Source organism: Channa argus, chromosome 15, assembly GCF_033026475.1.
Source record: "Channa argus isolate prfri chromosome 15, Channa argus male v1.0, whole genome shotgun sequence".
Lineage (NCBI taxonomy): Eukaryota > Metazoa > Chordata > Actinopteri > Anabantiformes > Channidae > Channa > Channa argus.
The window spans coordinates 11,530,446-11,548,573 of NC_090211.1; the positions used below are offsets into that span (position 1 = coordinate 11,530,446).

At 38.2% G+C, this 18,128-nt stretch overlaps 2 protein-coding genes across 2 annotated transcripts; both read right to left on the minus strand.

Annotated features, from left to right (window-relative positions):
* Window positions 1-1,947: 1,947 nt before the first annotated feature.
* Window positions 1,948-5,338, minus strand: LOC137100501 (Kinetochore-associated protein DSN1 homolog). Its single transcript, XM_067478364.1, has 11 exons — window positions 5,219-5,338; window positions 4,944-4,980; window positions 4,535-4,805; window positions 4,357-4,430; window positions 3,820-3,892; window positions 3,631-3,718; window positions 3,462-3,512; window positions 3,289-3,360; window positions 3,037-3,184; window positions 2,830-2,917; window positions 1,948-2,725 (listed from the first exon to the last, which is right to left on the minus strand). Exons 1-11 carry the CDS (start codon window positions 5,251-5,253, stop codon window positions 2,637-2,639), a joined length of 1,026 nt encoding a protein of 341 aa, XP_067334465.1. The 5' UTR covers window positions 5,254-5,338; the 3' UTR covers window positions 1,948-2,636.
* A 2,646-nt stretch (window positions 5,339-7,984) lies between these two features.
* Window positions 7,985-18,059, minus strand: atp13a1 (ATPase 13A1). The gene is made up of 25 exons (XM_067476656.1): window positions 17,452-18,059; window positions 16,594-16,683; window positions 16,132-16,395; window positions 15,864-16,019; window positions 15,059-15,128; window positions 14,848-14,954; window positions 14,582-14,711; window positions 14,405-14,460; window positions 14,170-14,296; window positions 13,916-14,053; window positions 13,673-13,793; window positions 13,404-13,561; window positions 12,879-13,054; window positions 12,674-12,784; window positions 12,455-12,580; window positions 12,260-12,368; window positions 11,929-12,122; window positions 10,298-10,394; window positions 10,023-10,207; window positions 9,679-9,793; window positions 9,372-9,568; window positions 9,100-9,242; window positions 8,881-8,992; window positions 8,650-8,793; window positions 7,985-8,558 (listed from the first exon to the last, which is right to left on the minus strand). Exons 1-25 carry the CDS (start codon window positions 17,803-17,805, stop codon window positions 8,448-8,450), a joined length of 3,591 nt encoding a protein of 1,196 aa, XP_067332757.1. The 5' UTR covers window positions 17,806-18,059; the 3' UTR covers window positions 7,985-8,447.
* Between the last annotated feature and the right edge of the window lie 69 nt (window positions 18,060-18,128).

Genomic DNA, 18,128 nt, shown 5'->3' on the forward strand with positions numbered 1-18,128 from the left:
ATGTGCTGGGTTGCGCGAGCGATGTTGACCATTGAACTAACCACAGAGCGAGAACTTGCAAATGAGTTTATCATTACTAAATAGAAACGCATATACTAAAATAGTGACATTTCTTTATAGGCAATGGCAACAAAGCAAGAAATGTTATTGTTGCTTGTCCTAATATAATTGGTTGAAGCAAATGTTCTCATTAACATAAAAGGCCACCCAATTAACAGTGTGCTCTTCCTATTAAAAGATTCAAGTAAAATCCCTTAGGACATTTTACAGACTTAAGAGGTTTTCTATTTAGGCTTAGTAAAAGCTGCAAACGTGGCTATTACCTCCGTGTAAGCGTATAATAACAGGTGTTTAGCCTTCTGGGCCATTGAGTATTTATTTTACAATATTTTACAATTCAATGTGTGAATAGAAAACAACAAAACGTCAACACGTAAGTTTTTGGAATTAAAAATTAAAGGGTGGTAATAAAAACTGATTTGATGTCTGGTATTAAATTAGTACACTGGTATTCATATTTGTGTGGGCAAACTGTGCCAATTTGGAGGGTAAAAAACAATTTCAAGTAACAGTCCAACCCAAGAATATCATTCTGTCCAAAACCCCCATGAATGAAACATCCCATCAGTTTTCAGTATGAAAATGTTGACAGCAAAGATTGAAAACAAGTGTCCTTGTTTTTTTGCAAACCGGGCAATTCTGGTGTAGTTTATCACTCAGATCAGAGAGACAGCTTTCCAAGACGAATGGCTGGCTGAATGGATGTGGAGGAGAGTTGCAGCTGCCTCACTGTACAGAGAAGAGATGATGGGTGTGCATGAGGGAGTAGGACCAAACTGGCAGTGGTTTATGCTGACTCTCCATACATCCATCTACTACAATCTGTAGCTAATCAATCTAAAGTTAAGGACAACAAGAATAGAGAATACAATAAACCCAAACAGTTATTGTTCTTTGCATGTGCATTGTACATGTCACAATTCAGGTATGTTAGTGTTGGATTTCAAGCCTAAAAAGTTACAAGCTACCACCATCAAACCCACAATCTTGTAAATGTAATGGTTTAAACTGAAAAACAAGAACAATCAATTTTTTCTGATGAACATTTTTGTTTTCAACAAATAAGGGAGCTGGAGAGATGAGTCAAGTAAAGTTTATCTAAATCTGCATTGGATCTAACTCAAACACCCTGATAACTTCTATTATGTGGTTATGAGGTTGTTATAAACAATGCCCTTACAAAGCTTTAAGTAATTGCAGGGGTTTCCATCAAACACCAAAATTGACCACTCAAAGAGAGGCCTTGCTCGAAAAGACTATCAGTGGCTTTGTAAACTTCTTTATAAGTTTTAGTGTTAGTGATTCATTTAAGGATCATTTCTGTGAAAACTCTATTCATTTGGATGCTAAAGCTGCCCTCCTCTCACCCCACAAGCATCAAGCCTCATTTTCATCTAAATAAGAATCGATCTTTCCTGCTGTGCACCATCCTTCCTTTTTCACAACTCTTACGGTCACAACCCCACTTGTCTTCTCTTTGCTTGTTCTTGTGCTCTCTAGTCACGCTCTTGAATAAAATCACAAGGAAATTTCACAATATTCCATGCTGGAGATAATAAATGCAAAGCACAAAAGCCCATTCACACTTATTTACTGTTGACAGTTGGGGAAGAGAATTAGAACATTAATGAGTGAATGAGTCCAAGAGATAGGAGTGATAGTGAACAAAGCTTTGACTGACTGGTACAATGTCAAAGCTTCGTTCTGCATCAGTGACCCAGTCAAACGCAAGAGATGGGGGTGAGTCACTGTGGGGGAGGGGCCTCCTCCTGAATGGTCAGGGGACACTGATGAAGTAAAATAGATGTGGCACCAAAAAGAGAGTAAATATGACTGAGGATGAGCATGTAAAATGTACTGTAAATAAGACTATGAGCAAACAGCAAACCAGAAACATTTGATTTTAATACACTCCTGATGTACTAGTCAGTTCCAATTGAAAGACTTGTTTTTTGTAGGTTTAATGACACTTGTTTTTGAAGAAGAACCAATGTACAGTCTAATGTTTATCTATTCTTTGTATAATCACTTTGGAGCTCTACATAAAATGTAGTAATACCTTAAAAAGATCACCTCTAGGATGTACCTTGGCCAATTTAAAAGGTACTTTATTTAAAAACAAAATCAGTTTTGGTTTCCAATCCATTTGTTATATTTTAATATTTCAGAGTGAACAATCAGGTTTAACAGGTCATTCTTACAGGTGGGGAATTTATTTATTTCGTGAAGATTAACGCATTTGACTGTCAAATATCTAACAGCTAGCAGTCTTTTACAATTTCATGTTTTACAGGTGAGAAACCATCGTCACACAAAGCTTTTTACAATTTTGCTTAACCAACCACTGCCACCTCCTGGTCAAAAACATATATTACCTGGACAGGCTCTACTGCTGACTGAAATTGTTTTATTTGACACAGTAAATATAAAATTATTATACGGATTGACAAAGAGACAAAAATACAGCAAAGAAATTCTATGTTCCCAGATTACATAAGAGAAAACATTTCCAAAAATGCCAAATATACAAGCTATAACAAGTACTGACTGTTTCAACATGCCTTCTGCTATAATGACTATGAATATTTAGTTGCAGAGGATAATGGTGCCCTCATGAAGTTCCTGATGAGATCAGGTGAAAGATCCTGGAATCCTGCCTCGGCCGCTTGTGGAAAAAAAAAGAAATGTCAAAGATTAAATGTCAAATTGCACGATCATTAGAGAATTAAAAAGTTTCTTAAAAAGTTTCAACAGAGACAAAATGGTTACCAAGTCGACCACTGGTCTCTTTCACCAGTAACTGGGATTGCTCTCTGATGGACAGAAGCTCTCTAATCATCTTACACTGAGTGTCCATCTACAGATAATAAAACAGGAACATAAAATACAGATGATGTTTTTACAGAAGTCTGGTGCCTTCATATTTCATTTTTTCTTTTTATAAGAAACACACTAAAATCTGATTTTAAAACGTACAATCATTTCCACAGTGTGAAGCATAGGCTGTTGTCTACGGAGAAGCTTTTGGTAGTCAGGTTTACTCTGTATGAAAAGGCACTGTGAGGACTGGGCCAGGGATGTTGAGTCTAATGTCATACCAGTGTGTTGGCACTGTTCCACTTTCCTATAAAAAAAATAGAGAAAACATTACGGACTGAAAATTAAGAAGAGAATATTTACAAACTATCTTTATTATTAGAGTATTACTCAGTGAGTACACATGTTAACCTTTCCAATTCCTCTGCTTTACTCCGATGTTTGTTCAACAGTGCCTCCCAAGATTCACTCTCAGTCTGAAGCCTAAAACACAATACAGTTCAAAAAAAATAAAAGTTTGCACCATTTGTGTTTTTAAGTTTGAATGCCTTGTGTGTGGTATAGTGATACTACGAGCAACATGCCTGTTCATGGCTTTGTGAACTTTTTCCATAGCTGTCTGCCACACAAGATTACTAGAACAGCAAGCATGACAAAGACAGAAAAGCATTATAAATACCTAGGCACAACAAACAAAACATTATCAAAACAATACATAGAAAGTATTTCATAAATTAAAAACAGCTACAATACCTGGCTGCGTTGATAGAGAACTGTCGACCCTGTGGTTCACTGTGTATGCTTTTACCTAGACAACTCCACTCTCTCTGCATGCGTTTAACTACACCACAGAAGACACAAAGAATTTACTTAAACAATTTATTTCTATGACAGCTAGATCCCTACGAGATATGTACTTAACAAAGCAATGCAAAAACTAACCTTGTGTTTGAAAAGACTCCAGTGAGGCATTCGGCACAGAGTGGAGTGAATTCTGAGTTCTTTCTATTGCCACCTACAAACAAAGTGGAGGTCAGTGAGTTATTCAGAATTTTTATTACAAGTAATCAAAAATGACTTTATATACCACTCTAATTGAAACTAAACAAGATGCTTTCTACTGTCTGTGGCCAAAGGATTCGCCTCATGAGTACTTTATAACAACATTATAAATCCATAACATTTGAGATGTCTCTAAAGTTCTGCATGTGGATTTTACTAAATTAAATGCGTTGTTCTTATATATTATGTTATATATTAGACCTAGCTGCTGTGTGCAGTTAAATTCTGCATTGCTGCCAGTGCTAGAGTGCTTGCAAAATAAGAAAACACCAACGTTGTTCCCCCTACGGTCTTCAACACAAACAAACATAAACTGTGATCTAAAAAGAAAAAGTGTTTCTCCTCTTATTTTTCACATTTTCTTGCAAGTTTGTCACTAATAATTACGTACTCTGTTTATAATCCAGCCACACTCACCTTCACTGAAGAGTCCATCAATTTCTCAAGCCTCTCATGTTGAGACAACGATGTACTTATGCTCCTGCACAAAACTAAAGTAAACACATCCCGGCATAACTATACCACAAAACATATATGCACATGATCATTCTCTTCTTACGGAATAAATGGGGCAGCTCAGACCTCACCATCTCACCTTGATATGGATTGGGAAGGGCGGGGAGAGAGCGTCGGGTTATGGTGGCTCTTCTCCAGGATTTCCTGCGTCCACTGGGGCTTCCAGATGTACGTGAAGGTCCCTCGGTGTTTTCCGCCTGCCTTTTTGCATCCGTCTCTGATTGTTCTTCTTCGGCATGTGGCGTGTGTGTGGTTGGCGACTGACTGTTGGTACGGGGGGATTTGTTTGGGGGAGCTGTGCTGGGGATTGATGAAGCACATCTTTTCGACATTTGTTTCTCGGAGTTCCCCTTAGCATGCGGAGATTGAACAAAAACAAAATAGCAATGAACCTGTGTAGCATTATGAATCCACGTAGGACTGGTTGTCCTAGCTACTATAGCAATTCAACGTTATCATAAACGTCAGTAGATATGTCTTAGCGTTACCTCATCTTGGTTATCAGCAACAGCGACAAATCCGCCTCTGCAAGAAAATCTTTGTCAATCTACATCCTACTGTTACGTGTAAAGACATTACTGAACATTAGGAAAGTATAACATTAGTGTTTCAAATTCTGTTGCATCGTTTCATTGGCATGTTTAACGTTACTGTTGCGTTAGCAATGAAAAGCACAATACAGGTTATTACAACAATTTCCCAATAGTACTTAAACTATCAATGTGTTAAATCGGTTATCGCAACGATGAGAAAATATACAAACCCGTCTTGTCCGTACACCAAATGTTTTTCCGCCATTTTTTTCTTTCAAATACTTTTCTTCGCTGCGCGCCCAACAAAACGAACACCTCTACGGGACTATGCACCATGGGATATGTAGTGTGATGGTAACACAAAGAAACGCAAGCGAGATCCTGCGTAGTTGTTGATTATTGAATTTAAAAACAAGTAATTTAATTTAAAAAAAATATGTCATATCGTATGAAAAAATCTTCCAGTTCTCGTGCCATGGAGCAGTAGTTAATAGATCTTGCTTAGATCATTTACGTATTAGAAATCTCCCTGTGATATGATTTTCACAAACACAATTGAAGCCCTCCATGTATAGCATTAAAAGGGTCTGTGGCTGTCATCATTAGGAGTTGCATGGTTTGCCACACATCTACTGATGGGACTCTTACATTACATGACACGTGGCAATTTTTTCAGCTAAAAAGAAATCTTAAAGAAGACACTGGTCCTGAGAAATTAAAAGCCACAAAGTAGAAAATACTATGACATGCTAGAATATATATTTAAAGATATCCAATAATTTAGTAACTGCTCTACAAATAAAATGCACAGGTTTCTGTACATTGGTGTGCTTGTCGTGCACTAGCGTACTGGTCAAAGAGGTCAATCCAGTCTCTGATCCTATTGCCCATTTGGCAGAATGTCCAGTGTGTTTTATTATAACTACCAAAATACTCTCCCTGGCACACTACATCTCGTTCAGTTGTTCCCTTTATCGAGGAGAAGCTAACCCACACTTACCCATGATGACATTTTCTCAGAATTTGGGTGGGTATCATCACTTGGCACATCTTCTGACCCAAAACATTATGAATCCAGTATTGCCTGAGAGGCATCCTAATCTATACTTTTATTATAAGGCATATCTTGACCCCTGAGTAGTTCATAGAGTAGACGTTCAATTAAATATATGTTGTAAGTAAATGCCTTGTCTTGTTGGAGTGATTAAGAAATCTTTTTTATTTTTAAGCTTTTTTTTTGCTAATTACTTGTATGCACCATTGCCATGTTAATGGTGCTTGTGAACATATCTTAAGTAAATTCTGATAAATAAATGCTATTTTTTTTAATACTAAAATGCACTTGTAGTAAATGATCTGCTGTGGCGGGATAAGCCGAAAGGACACAAACAAAAAACACAAAAATCACTTGTAGTGGAAAGACAAAATAGCCAAGTAAACAAGTATAAAGTTTAATGGGAAAAAATTAAAAGGGCTTAACAGTTTCAGTTTGTGTTAGAACTTTAGATTGTGGGTAATTAATTAAGACCAATATTTATATTATATGAATTACTTAATAAACTAGACAATAAATTCTTCGTTCTCTAAAATGTATCAGCCTGTTTAATTTGTTTAACTGGGGAAAAGGTCCCAGGATTTGGTGACAAGTGAGTGACAAGAGCAGATTCTCAAGAATCTACTCTGAGTCTCCACTGTACAAAATATTACAATATTACACTATATAAATGTTGACATCTGTTCTGCATGATGGTTTGGGATAGGTATCAAGAGTGCAATGCTGCTGATCATTTATTAATCTTGAAATCCCTTGAAAGTACAATTACTACTGTAAGCAGTGTAATATTACAAAATGAGAGTAGCATTACAAAACAATAGATGTCATAAATTTCCAAATAACTATTAAGAATGAGAAAGAACACAATTTAAGCAATGACTCTTTAGAATGTTTAAATGAAAAACAAAACTAAGCAATTAAAAAAAAAAAAAAAAAAAGTGGTTTATCCAAGATGCCTAGATTGGTCTACACCTGTCCAGGTTGTTTGAATGTACAATACCAATCCTACCAGGTCTGGTAGGACTGTTAGCCTCCACATGCCGTAATTTACATAAGGTCCAACTGGATGAGAAGCAAGGATCAAGGTGTGTATGAAGTAGTAAACTATAGTAGAAACAGTAGATTGAAAACCCTACAAAAGGTACAAAAGTATAATATAGACTCTAAAGATGCGTAAGTCTTAGCAACTTTTGTCAGCGGTACCCAGTGTCAGTATAGTCAGTGAATTGTGTTTGTTAAAGCATAACGTTTTTTTTTTTTAAATAAAAAAATATTATCCTTAGGTCAGCTTTGAACAAAACATTTTTGTTAGACTTTAAATTATATATTTATTTTAAATCTAAAATTGGAGGTTTTTGTCAGGCACACAGGCTCTACACCATAGTTTCAAACACTGTATTTCTGTTCTTTATTAGCCTTAAGTTACTTCTACCAAAATATTCAAAACTCAGTGATACACTTTGTGGGTTTATATCCCTGAGAGGAAGCTGAAATTTAGTGTCATAAATATTTTGAGATCCATGAACAGCTCTTTGTGTACTGAATGTTTGATACTGATTTTTGTTTCCAATGCAGGGGATTGGATTTTTAGAAAAAAGCTGTTTGTTCAACACGCTCAAATTTGTTCATGTTGAGGATGAATAGTAAACAGTTGCTCTCCAGAGATCAGCAAATTTCACAGTAAAGATCAGTTGGCATATAAAGTGAATTTCACAAGCTTCCAGACTTTGATTGTCTGATGCTTAATGAGATGGCATGTTTTGTTACAGCTAGTGTTGTGTCCCATGAGATTATAGGTTTTTTTGAACATTCTTTACTTACCTATTTTGGTAGTAGAAATATTTAGCATGTAGAATAATTTATAATCCGCTGGGTATCCCCATCCTTTCCATGTGTAGGCACATCTGTACTTTTACTTGACAAAACACTTGACAAACTTAAATATTTTTATCTGTAAGTCTTTATAAGTCTGTTAGAGATGTTTTCACTTTTTACAAAATCAAGGAGAGGAATCAAACAAAATCAAAAACACTTTTGCAATTCTCTTAGAGAATGCCCCTTTAGTGTGCCTGTGTGTTTCACTCTGGGTGGCACAGTCTCACACTCCACTCAATACTGCGTTCTTCATGGCCTTTTGTAGCAGTGGGGTGGGAAAGATGACGAGGGAGAAGAAAATGTAGAAAAAAAAAAGAAGAGTTATGAAGAAAACAAAGAGGGCATTGAAACCTATCTGATGAAAATTCTGAAATACAGATGGTTAAGGAGTGTACAGTACTGCACGCCATGACTGTCTCAGCTGTCTTTTGTTTGTAAAAACAGCTTTAATCCTTAAGATCCCCCCTTTAAAGTCTTCTCTCCCTTTAAAGTTTGTTTGGTAAGTGCAGCAGTTGCTGTTGGCACTGAGTTCAAGAAGGCAGCCTGAGAGTCCCTTTGCCCAGCAGGAACTGCAGGACACGATCCACTAACAGTGCAGTGACAAAGTCCACCACCAGCACCTGGGCAATAACCAGTTTGAACTGAAAGCAAAATAAACAGGTGGAATGTTACCTCATGAGGTACATCATTATTAAAAATTTGTTATAAAATAATTTGATATTTTCAGCTCACCTCAGTTGGAATATCTACAAGAGCAAACTGTTCATTGAATTCTGGTGAAGAACCAGTAAGAAGTCCCACAATAGCTAAGCCCGACAGACCAATACTCCATAGTAATGGTCGATTCTCGCAGAGAGACTCCATGAAGGGGTGGCCCTATAAGTCACAACAACAAATGCCCAAAGTCTTTCATACTACAAAAATGTAGAGACAACAAATTTTACTGGCATCAAGAATACATACCTTGTAGTTAATGGCAAAGGTGGCCATTTGCATTGCCATGGACATTATATACACTGTGCTGTTAATTAGGCTGGGCTCAAACTCTTTATATAGATCTACAAACTGTTCAGCTCTGTAGGAGAGAAAAGAAAACTGAAATGTTAGTATAATGTGTCAATGTCATGTTATTAATTGAAATATTAAACAGCAGTTTATTTTCTTGTTCTCGTTCCGTCCTACCTGGGCGGACTTCTACTTTGGGCCTCTTTGTAAAGGTAAACCAGGCTACAGAAGTGGACAGCAAACTGAAGCAGCACAGTTAGCACTGTGTAAAGATTGAAGATGTTTGGCAAAGGCCGCTCTCGTGACAAAGTTTTTAGTGGCTGTGTAAGCAAAAGGAAAAATTAATTAAAAGATTCTTAATTTGGTTGTCATAAATAAAACAGCACATGTCATGGTAGGAGAACAATCACAAACATGCGGAGCCTCCATTTTCTTACTTAAGTTCTCACCTTTGATCTAGAGATAAAGAGGAAACATCCAGCCAACAGAAGACCCTGCAAGGTTGCCTGGAAATCGCTGAACTTGACCCCCTCTAGGTAGAGTACAGACTGGCTATAGGCGAGTACCAGAGCATTAAGAGCGAGAATCTTGAACATCTGAAGTGTTGTCACTAGTGTGCAACGGCCTTGCTTTATTACATGGCAGACTGGGGGCAAAGAAAAAGCAACAAGAAATGGAGAGAAACTTTATGTTTGGATCTTTGACAGCATTGTAAATAGCTGAATAAAAAAAAAAAAAAAAAAATCAAATACTCACTGCACTGTATGGATGAGAGTTTAGAGGTGAAAGGGGCTGCAATGGAAGCATCACCCAGTTTCACTACTTGTACCTGATCCTCTTCAAGTTCCCGTAAAACCTGAGTAATCCTCTCCTGTTTTAGAATAAAAACTGACATATAGTCATGTGCTCTAGTATCCCATACCTTTTTGAGTTATAATTATATGGTTTTATTAATGCTAGCAACAGAGGGGAGACACTTGATGAGAATGCCGGCAGTGGCAGAAACAGAGTTTAAGTTACCAGTAAACCATCACACACACACACACACACACACACACACACACACACACACACACACACACACACACACACACACACACCTTTTGGGCTGCAAGCTGCTCTTCTCTCTGGGCCATCACCCTTTGTCTGGCGGCCCTGGAACTCAATTTGCCTCCTGAACCAATAGGTGGTGAAGGTCTTGATTCTGTTGTTGATGCTTCCTTCTCTCTCCCACGTTTCTTTTTTTCAGGCATGCGCTCAGGGGCATTGGCTAACAGAGCAACACCTGGGCAAGAACAAAACTATAAATCACTGCACACACTGTTGTATTCAAGCAAAGCGACAAAAGCTTTATATTGGGACTGATAAATCTTACCTATGTGGGCATGTTTCAGAGCTCCAACATCATTGGTACCATCACCACACATTAGTGTCACATATCCAAGCCCCTTTAGGCTGGTGATCACAAATTCCTGAGAAACAACAATTAAAAATTATTGTTTATCACTTTCAAAATTAAAACGTGCTTAGTTCACACTTAATGATACATTGTTAGTAGGGCTTGGCGATTTGGAACAAAACCATATCTTGGTATTTTTTGGCTGATTGGCAGTAAATGATATGTATCTTGACATTTTTGACAAGGCAGACTAAATGTTCAGTTGTAAGTGAAAGCCACATGTGATCATCACAAACACTTCTATTAAAAGTGATCTGGAGTGAATTTCAGCACATGAAAATGTAAAGCCTCTTATAGTAAGACTTGTTTGCTTTAGTCTCTTTCATCAGACTTCTTTGTTTAATTTTTGTCCTGTCCTTAAATGTAAAAGTATATTCATATAATAAAATCAAGGCATACAGTTACCACAGTTATAGATGATGTTCATGTTGCTCTCAAGATTATTGTAAAGATCTGTTTGATGATTAATCGATAAAGAAACCAGGTTTCTCCGGTATTCAAGGAACAATGTACAATTTAATGTAGTAAACTAGTTATTGGGAAATTGCTTATACATGTAGCAAATGAGTATTCTGATTTCTCCTCCACCTTTATTATTGTATAAGCATGTCTCTGCACAGTCCATTATAAATTAAATTAAAAAACAAAACACAAAAACCTCAATAAAATGTGACTTCTTTAGATTGTTGCAGGTGACTTTCTGTTCATTTCAGTGTACTAAAACTTTGGGCAGACTTTGATTTAAAAACAAAGAGGCATCGCTACATATAATGATCTCTTCTTCTGGTCGGTTTTTCATTCTGCTTGCTTGCCTGCTCTGCAGGCTTTTATGGTGTTGCAAAAAAGCTAATTAGAAACCCTGTTACACATATATAATGTAGAGAAATAGCATTCTCCAAGAAAAAAAAAGATCCAGGGAAATCAGCTGTGGACAGTGAACTTGTGAAATAATCTGTGCAAGCAGAGGGACAGGAGTTTTGAAGGTTTTAGCAGAGAGAGCAAGGACAGAGAGAAGACAATGGAAAACTGTTTCATTATAAATCGTATTATCTTGTAATACACCTCCATCCACGCACCTTTAAAAGTTGATACACCACTTTGTCCTAATTGTTACATACCATACTATAAATGTAACATACTCAAAATACTGATTTCCTGTCAAAAAATATGAGTGGTAGTCCCAGTTAAATACCAGTGGGTGGGTATTGTAGACTGCTGATAAAACTATCTGTCTAAACTCTGCTTTGTCTGTAATGCTTACTGTATTATTCAGAAAAAAATACATATTTAAAAAAAAAAAAAGAAAAGAGCTCGTCTAACATTGACTAAATTATGGGAGCAGAGAATTTTTAGGTTGAGCCCAAGGTTTATCAATATGAAGACATATTGTATATGTTTGTCCAATTATCTATGGCTGCAGGACAATAACATATCATTACTCATTAAATGAGACCCACAAATCTACAGTCTGTTTTAATAATGCATGGTTTCACAGTAGGCAATCATTTCAAGACAAAAAGAAACCTAACTGCTGCTTTAGCACCTACCTTCTGTTTTGGACTGACACGAGCAAACACTTGTATATGAGGCAAGAGGGTGTGAAGTAGACGTGGATCACAATTTAGTCTGGCAAGCCCCTCCCCTGTTACACACAAGTCAAACTTTCGCACAAATGAAGAAATAGATGGAGGGGGCACTGGTATATGCACACTTCCATCTATGGATTCCCACTGCCATTCACCTGGGGAAAAAAAAAAAAACACATCAGAAACATGATTCAAATTCATAAATCCTTTGTATCATTGGTGAAAACACCTACTGCAAATGGATTACTACAAGAACTACAAGATTACACACTTCAGCAACAACTTGCCTTACCCTGATCTGGGCTTGGTTGCAAGATAAGTGTGTGTTCTTTCTGGATAAAGTGAAGCTCTCTTGCTACATGGCACGCAGTTAGAGGATTGTCACCTGTGATCATTACCACCTGAAAGCAGAGGTAAATTCATTAATCATTTTAAAACTACAATGTTCGAATATGTGCACACAATTGTCTGTTGTCATCTTAATTACATGATGAGATGCTTCCTGGATTTCCCTGATGACAGCCTTGCTGTCACTCTTGAGGGGGCAGGACACAACCATGAACCCAGCAAAATGCAAGTCACACTCCAGAGCATCTCGAGTTATCTCCCGGACCTTTAGGACCCAAACATATCCACCTCAGTTTCTATCTAAATGTATGTATATTCATTTGAACTGTGTTAGTTATGATAGAACAAGAACAAGAACCTGCTGATGACTGAGGTGTCCAATCTCTTTGTAACCCAAGGCCAGAACTCTTGCCCCTTCTCGAGACATTTCCTTGTGGACTTCATCATAACTTGCCGGACATGCTGCAAACTACAATCACAGCCACATTGGAACACCAGTAGAGTACACTTGATAAAGCTAGAACCTAAATAGTATTTTAAAAAAGTATGGTGGCTGTTTGTACCATTCTTCTGAGTGTCTCTGGAGCTCCTTTAACAGTTGAGATGTAGCAGAGTTCAGTGGAACCCATTTTCTCATAAGAGGCCAGGACTGACATCCTCTTCAGAGCACTGGCAAAGTGGAAACGCTGGTGTATCTTAAGTCCCTGGGTTTTGATGCCTCGTGGAAACACCTTTTCATCTGGTCAACAGCCAAGAATCAATGATGCACACAGTGAGTAAAGGTGCACAAATGCATTATCATCTCAAATTGAAGACACTGAAGACCCATTATTAAAGTATAAAAAGGCATCTCACACGCACGTAAAATGCAAAGATATTTTATTATATGTTTAAGATACACTAGTCACATTACACCACTAAGCTGAATACAACAGGTGTTGTGACATCCGAATGATGTATTGCAAGGCAACAACAAATGCAAATATAAAAGGAACATATACATAGCCCCAAATAAACAAGAGAATACACATGCTCTACAACACACATCTGCCACTACCCTGCAAGTGCATTTAGTAATAACCCTTTACCTTTAGTGAGGGTCCAGTCAGCAGCAGTCAGCATAGCTTTCTCAAGTGGATCTCCAACCAGCTGTCCATCATCCAGAGTGACCAGAGAGTGACACGTGGCCACCACTCGATGCGTCTCAATTGGAATCTCAGACACAGGCATCACCTCTTTTCCATCCCTGTCATGAACAAAAACATCAGTCAATATGTTCTACACAGTGCTAATGTATGTAAATCTAAACTACATCATTTTAAAAGCATTAACAGTGAGAATGAAAAGAATAATTTACCTCAGGCCTGCTACTCCTCGTACCACCAGACTATCACTGGTCAGTGTTCCCGTTTTGTCGAAACAGCAAACCTCCACTTTTCCTGCAAATGGTATCCTGAAAGGCTCTGTACAGAATACATCTAGGCAGGAGTAAAACAAAATTCTCAAATTAACCACTGCTGTTACAGGCTTTTCATTACAAGCTGCCTTGTCCAGGTCTATTGTATATTCTACACGCATGTAGGAGCAAACACAGACTTACAAAGTTTGGCCAGGGCAATAAGAGATGTGTTAACTGCCAGAGAAAGCTCTATGGGAAGTTCTGGTGGAACCACCGAAGTAAGAATAAGTGTACACTCCAAAAACAACTTGTAGCGGTTTCTGCTTAAATCCTTGGTGCCTTAGGAAATAACGCAAAAAACAAACATTTTACTTATTCCATAACCTCTGGGTACTAGTTAACATTCTTTCTATAATCATGTAAATTACATCATAAACTGATTTTGTGGATCTCACCTTCTACCCACACATAAGCAGCTGCAGCAATGGCAAACACAAGGAGGAAGAGGATAAAGATGAAAGTCTCCAGGTTGTTTGCTGTCACTCTTTTCACACCAAAGAGGATGGTCCGTAACAGCTTACCCTGAAGGCAAGTTTTTATACACTGTAAGTACACTCTCACACAGCACGTCCTACAATGACAGGAAAATAGGGAGTGGTGTAACATAGATGTGCTATGCAGCTTCCTCACCTGAGAGGTGTAGAACCCAGTTCTCAGTACATAAGCCACACAGCCATTGTCAACAGCTGCGAATATAGGAGATATTCAATGATAAATAATGGCTTGTTTTGCTGATGAACATTGGTGACTGATGTACAAATTAATATAACAGCCATTATACATTTTTAAAAAGAAATTAGCACCTACGTTTGAGCCCAGCACTGGCCTTTAATGGTGGGCTATGTTGGACCACTTTTGTGCCCCCAGAAATGACATGGAGTCGAGAGTCTGTTTGAAGGTCCAGGATTTGCTCTGGGTCCAAGTCCTCGACTGGCTCCTGTGCACCCATATTGTCATTAGTTATATGATACCCCACAATAGCACATGCCATTAAGAATAATAAAGTTTTAAATTCCATAGTTTAAGCTTTTAGCTCTGTAGACTGGAACTCTGTATATATTTGTTTGCCTAACCTTCATCTGGGGTACTGACTCCCCAGTCAGCATAGCCTCATCAACAATGCATCGGCCCCTGAGTAACAGCACGTCACACGGTACCAGGTTGTCCTGTGGTGAACGTCCTACAAAGAATACAGTATACACATCATATATATATCACATACATATATGTGAAGCATACATCTGGTGTTTGTGGAGAGAATACAAACACTGATATGGCACTTACCTATTGAGACAAGGTCACCAGGGACAAGATCATCACTTGAAATAGGTCTCCACTTCCTGTTGCGATATACCTGCCACAAAATACATAGAATATATATTTTAATAATATTGCAACAATTTAAAAAAACATTATTTGAAGTTATAACCCTAACATTTAAAGGTCAGGGGCAGCACAGCAGTGGTGTGGTTAGCACTGCCACTTCACAGATACAAGTTCTGGTTCAAATCTACCTGCCAACTACAGCCTTACTGTGTGGAGAGCAGGCATGTTCTTCCTGTGCTTGCTTGGGTTTCTTGGGTACTCCAGTTTTATCCCACGGTCCAAAAGCATGCATGTTAGATTAACTGGTGACACTAAATGCCCATAGTTGAATAAATTAAGAGTTGAATAAATCAGGTGGATATCTACCAAAGTTAGTTGATAATATAAATTCTGTGTTTCCTTCCACATTGTATCCATGTTGTGATGCAGTAAAAGCAGTCAAAAAAATGGGTATTCTGAACTAAAAATGCTGCAGCTTAGAAATATATCAACATAATATAACAAATTTGCAAGGCTCAAGCCTTCAATTGTCTACAGATTAACTTTTTTACTATGTTTTTGTACAAATGGAGGACTTTGGAATTTGGCCCCCCTAACTTACATAGGAAGCGTTATTTAAGAGGTCTCAGAAAGGCCTGTATTAACAGGAAGAATGGCTAGAGCATGTATAATATGTTTCAGTGATCATATGAGCATCGGACTGCTGTTTTTAGACAAAAACTGTTCTTTAATATACTGAAGTTCTGTATTGTATTAAGTCTACCTGAATCATGTACGGCTTGTTTCCCATGCGACGGATCTCAGACATATTCCTCATCTGCTGCTGGACCAAGGAGGCCTCAAATGCTACCAGCATGAACAGTGTAAAAACACTGTAGTACCAATACTCGTCCAGACACCACAGCCCCACACAGAACACCTGATGGATTACAGAGGCTAAATAACTTCACAGGGATAAACACATTATTATAAGGTTAACACTTTTTAAAATAAAACTAGTCAAATCCTAATAAACATTCACTCATGCATACCTGGAAAACAAAAAAGGGAGCTGTGGCTCTCTCTTTGAAGAGTTCCAGGAAATCTGGCACCATCATCTCAGCACGATTGGTGCCATAGCGTTTTTCTGCAGCTCTGAGTTCGGCCTCCTCCTGGTACCCACGCCAGGACTGAAAGTAGCCAATTGGGTGACTGATGGGAAATGCTATTGGAAGGAAACGTTTCTTCTCTTTATGGTCAAAAATGTAGCGAATCTTTTGAAACTCAAAAGAAAGAATTCTCTCTCCATTTTCATCCTGTTGGGCAGAACAAGAGAATTACACAAAGTGTAAGCTTTTCTTAGATTTTTTTGTGTTTGTGAAAAAAGAAAACATCAGTTTATACACTATATATATTTAATAACAAATAACATTATTGTCTACCAAATCTAACAAAGAAATGACTAAGTCAAATTGGAGGACTCCAGTGTAAAAAGGTGAAATGTGTGAACTTACCTGGTCCCTTTGTAATGACACAAGCTCAGCCGAACCATTGTTGGGGGTAGGGACGACCTTCGCCAGCGTAGCTTTGTTTGGGTCTGGTTCCTGTGCAAACACATAAACAGGTGAAACAGGGCCCTATTTATGCTCACTTGACAGATATGAAGTTCAGGCACATTCTTAAACCAATCCTTGTCCTCTACATGTGCCAGCAAAACTAAACATGATTACACTGCTAATATAAAATCTGCAATATAGTGACTTTTTTTAAAATATAGAGTACATCCATTTACAAAGAAAAATACACAAATTTGCTAAACAAAACTAATTGTAATCTGTTTCATTTTTAAATAACTATAATCTTCTAGTATTTCTGGCTGAAACATTACTACTTTGTTTTTGGTCAGTAACGGAGGTCTATGGCACAGACAAATACAATCCTAGTATAAAACTGAAACCCATGAGGAGATGACACAAGTTTACACTCTGCTTGGCAGAGAGACAAATGTTAGCAATCTTGCATTTGCTATAAAAGTGTTTAAATGAAATAATCATGGGTATCTTGACCAAACTGACAATGGGGATAAAAACATAGTTGTCAGAACTAAATAACCCCTTTTTATGAGATATGCCAGTTGTGATTCAAGGTTATAGACGAAGTGTACTCACTGGTGTGAAAACAGCGTTACAATGCATTAGCCAGGGTTACAGCCCATCAAAGTTCTTGCTATAGTGCCTTTAAGTAAGTCTATTCTGATACCTACTCCTACTCCCATAGTGTTAGAAGTTGTACACGTACATGTACATGTGATGGGGTAAAATTGGATCCCCTATAGATATAAAATTATTATTGAAGTTATTTATGATGTTTACCTTGGAACAAGTGAGCCAACAATGCGCATGCACAGACCAATAACCTGAGAGAGCTGTGAGGACGTGCGCGATCCCGATAGCAGCAAGCGCCAGTAGGCCTGCCTCTGGATAGTCGGTGGCTCCGTAAACTCCTAACCATATATACAACCAGCTTGGGTAAAGGAACGCCAGAAACGGGAGGATGGTCCCGTGTAACAGCCGGGGCCTCCGCCTGTAAAGCGTGACCGAGCTCACCAGCTCGTCACCGGTGCTAGTATCATGTTGGTTGTGGTTCAAATAGGGGGCCATTCGTAGCTCACCCGGTCCCCGGATCCCGTCTGCAGCTATACTCTCTTCTTTCTTGGCCTCGTCCATTGCACTTAACTCAGTCCTCTGGCCCCCTCTGTCATCCAGCACCACCCCCGTTGAGCTGTAACGGGCCAGTAGGGTTTAAAAAAAAAAAGATTCTACACAATGAGCGATGCTCAGTCCTCCCTTCGGAGCCCGTTTACTGAATCGCTAGTCCTCAGGCCGTGGCTTCCGCATACGTAAATACGCAAGGACACGCAATGGTCTAGTTGGCACAACACGATTGAACCACAAAAATAGACGTCTTCCACGTTGTTGTTTAAGTCTTCTAGTAAAATTGCATATATGAACGCCAAGGTTTCTTCAAGAAAAAGCACACTAAATTCGTC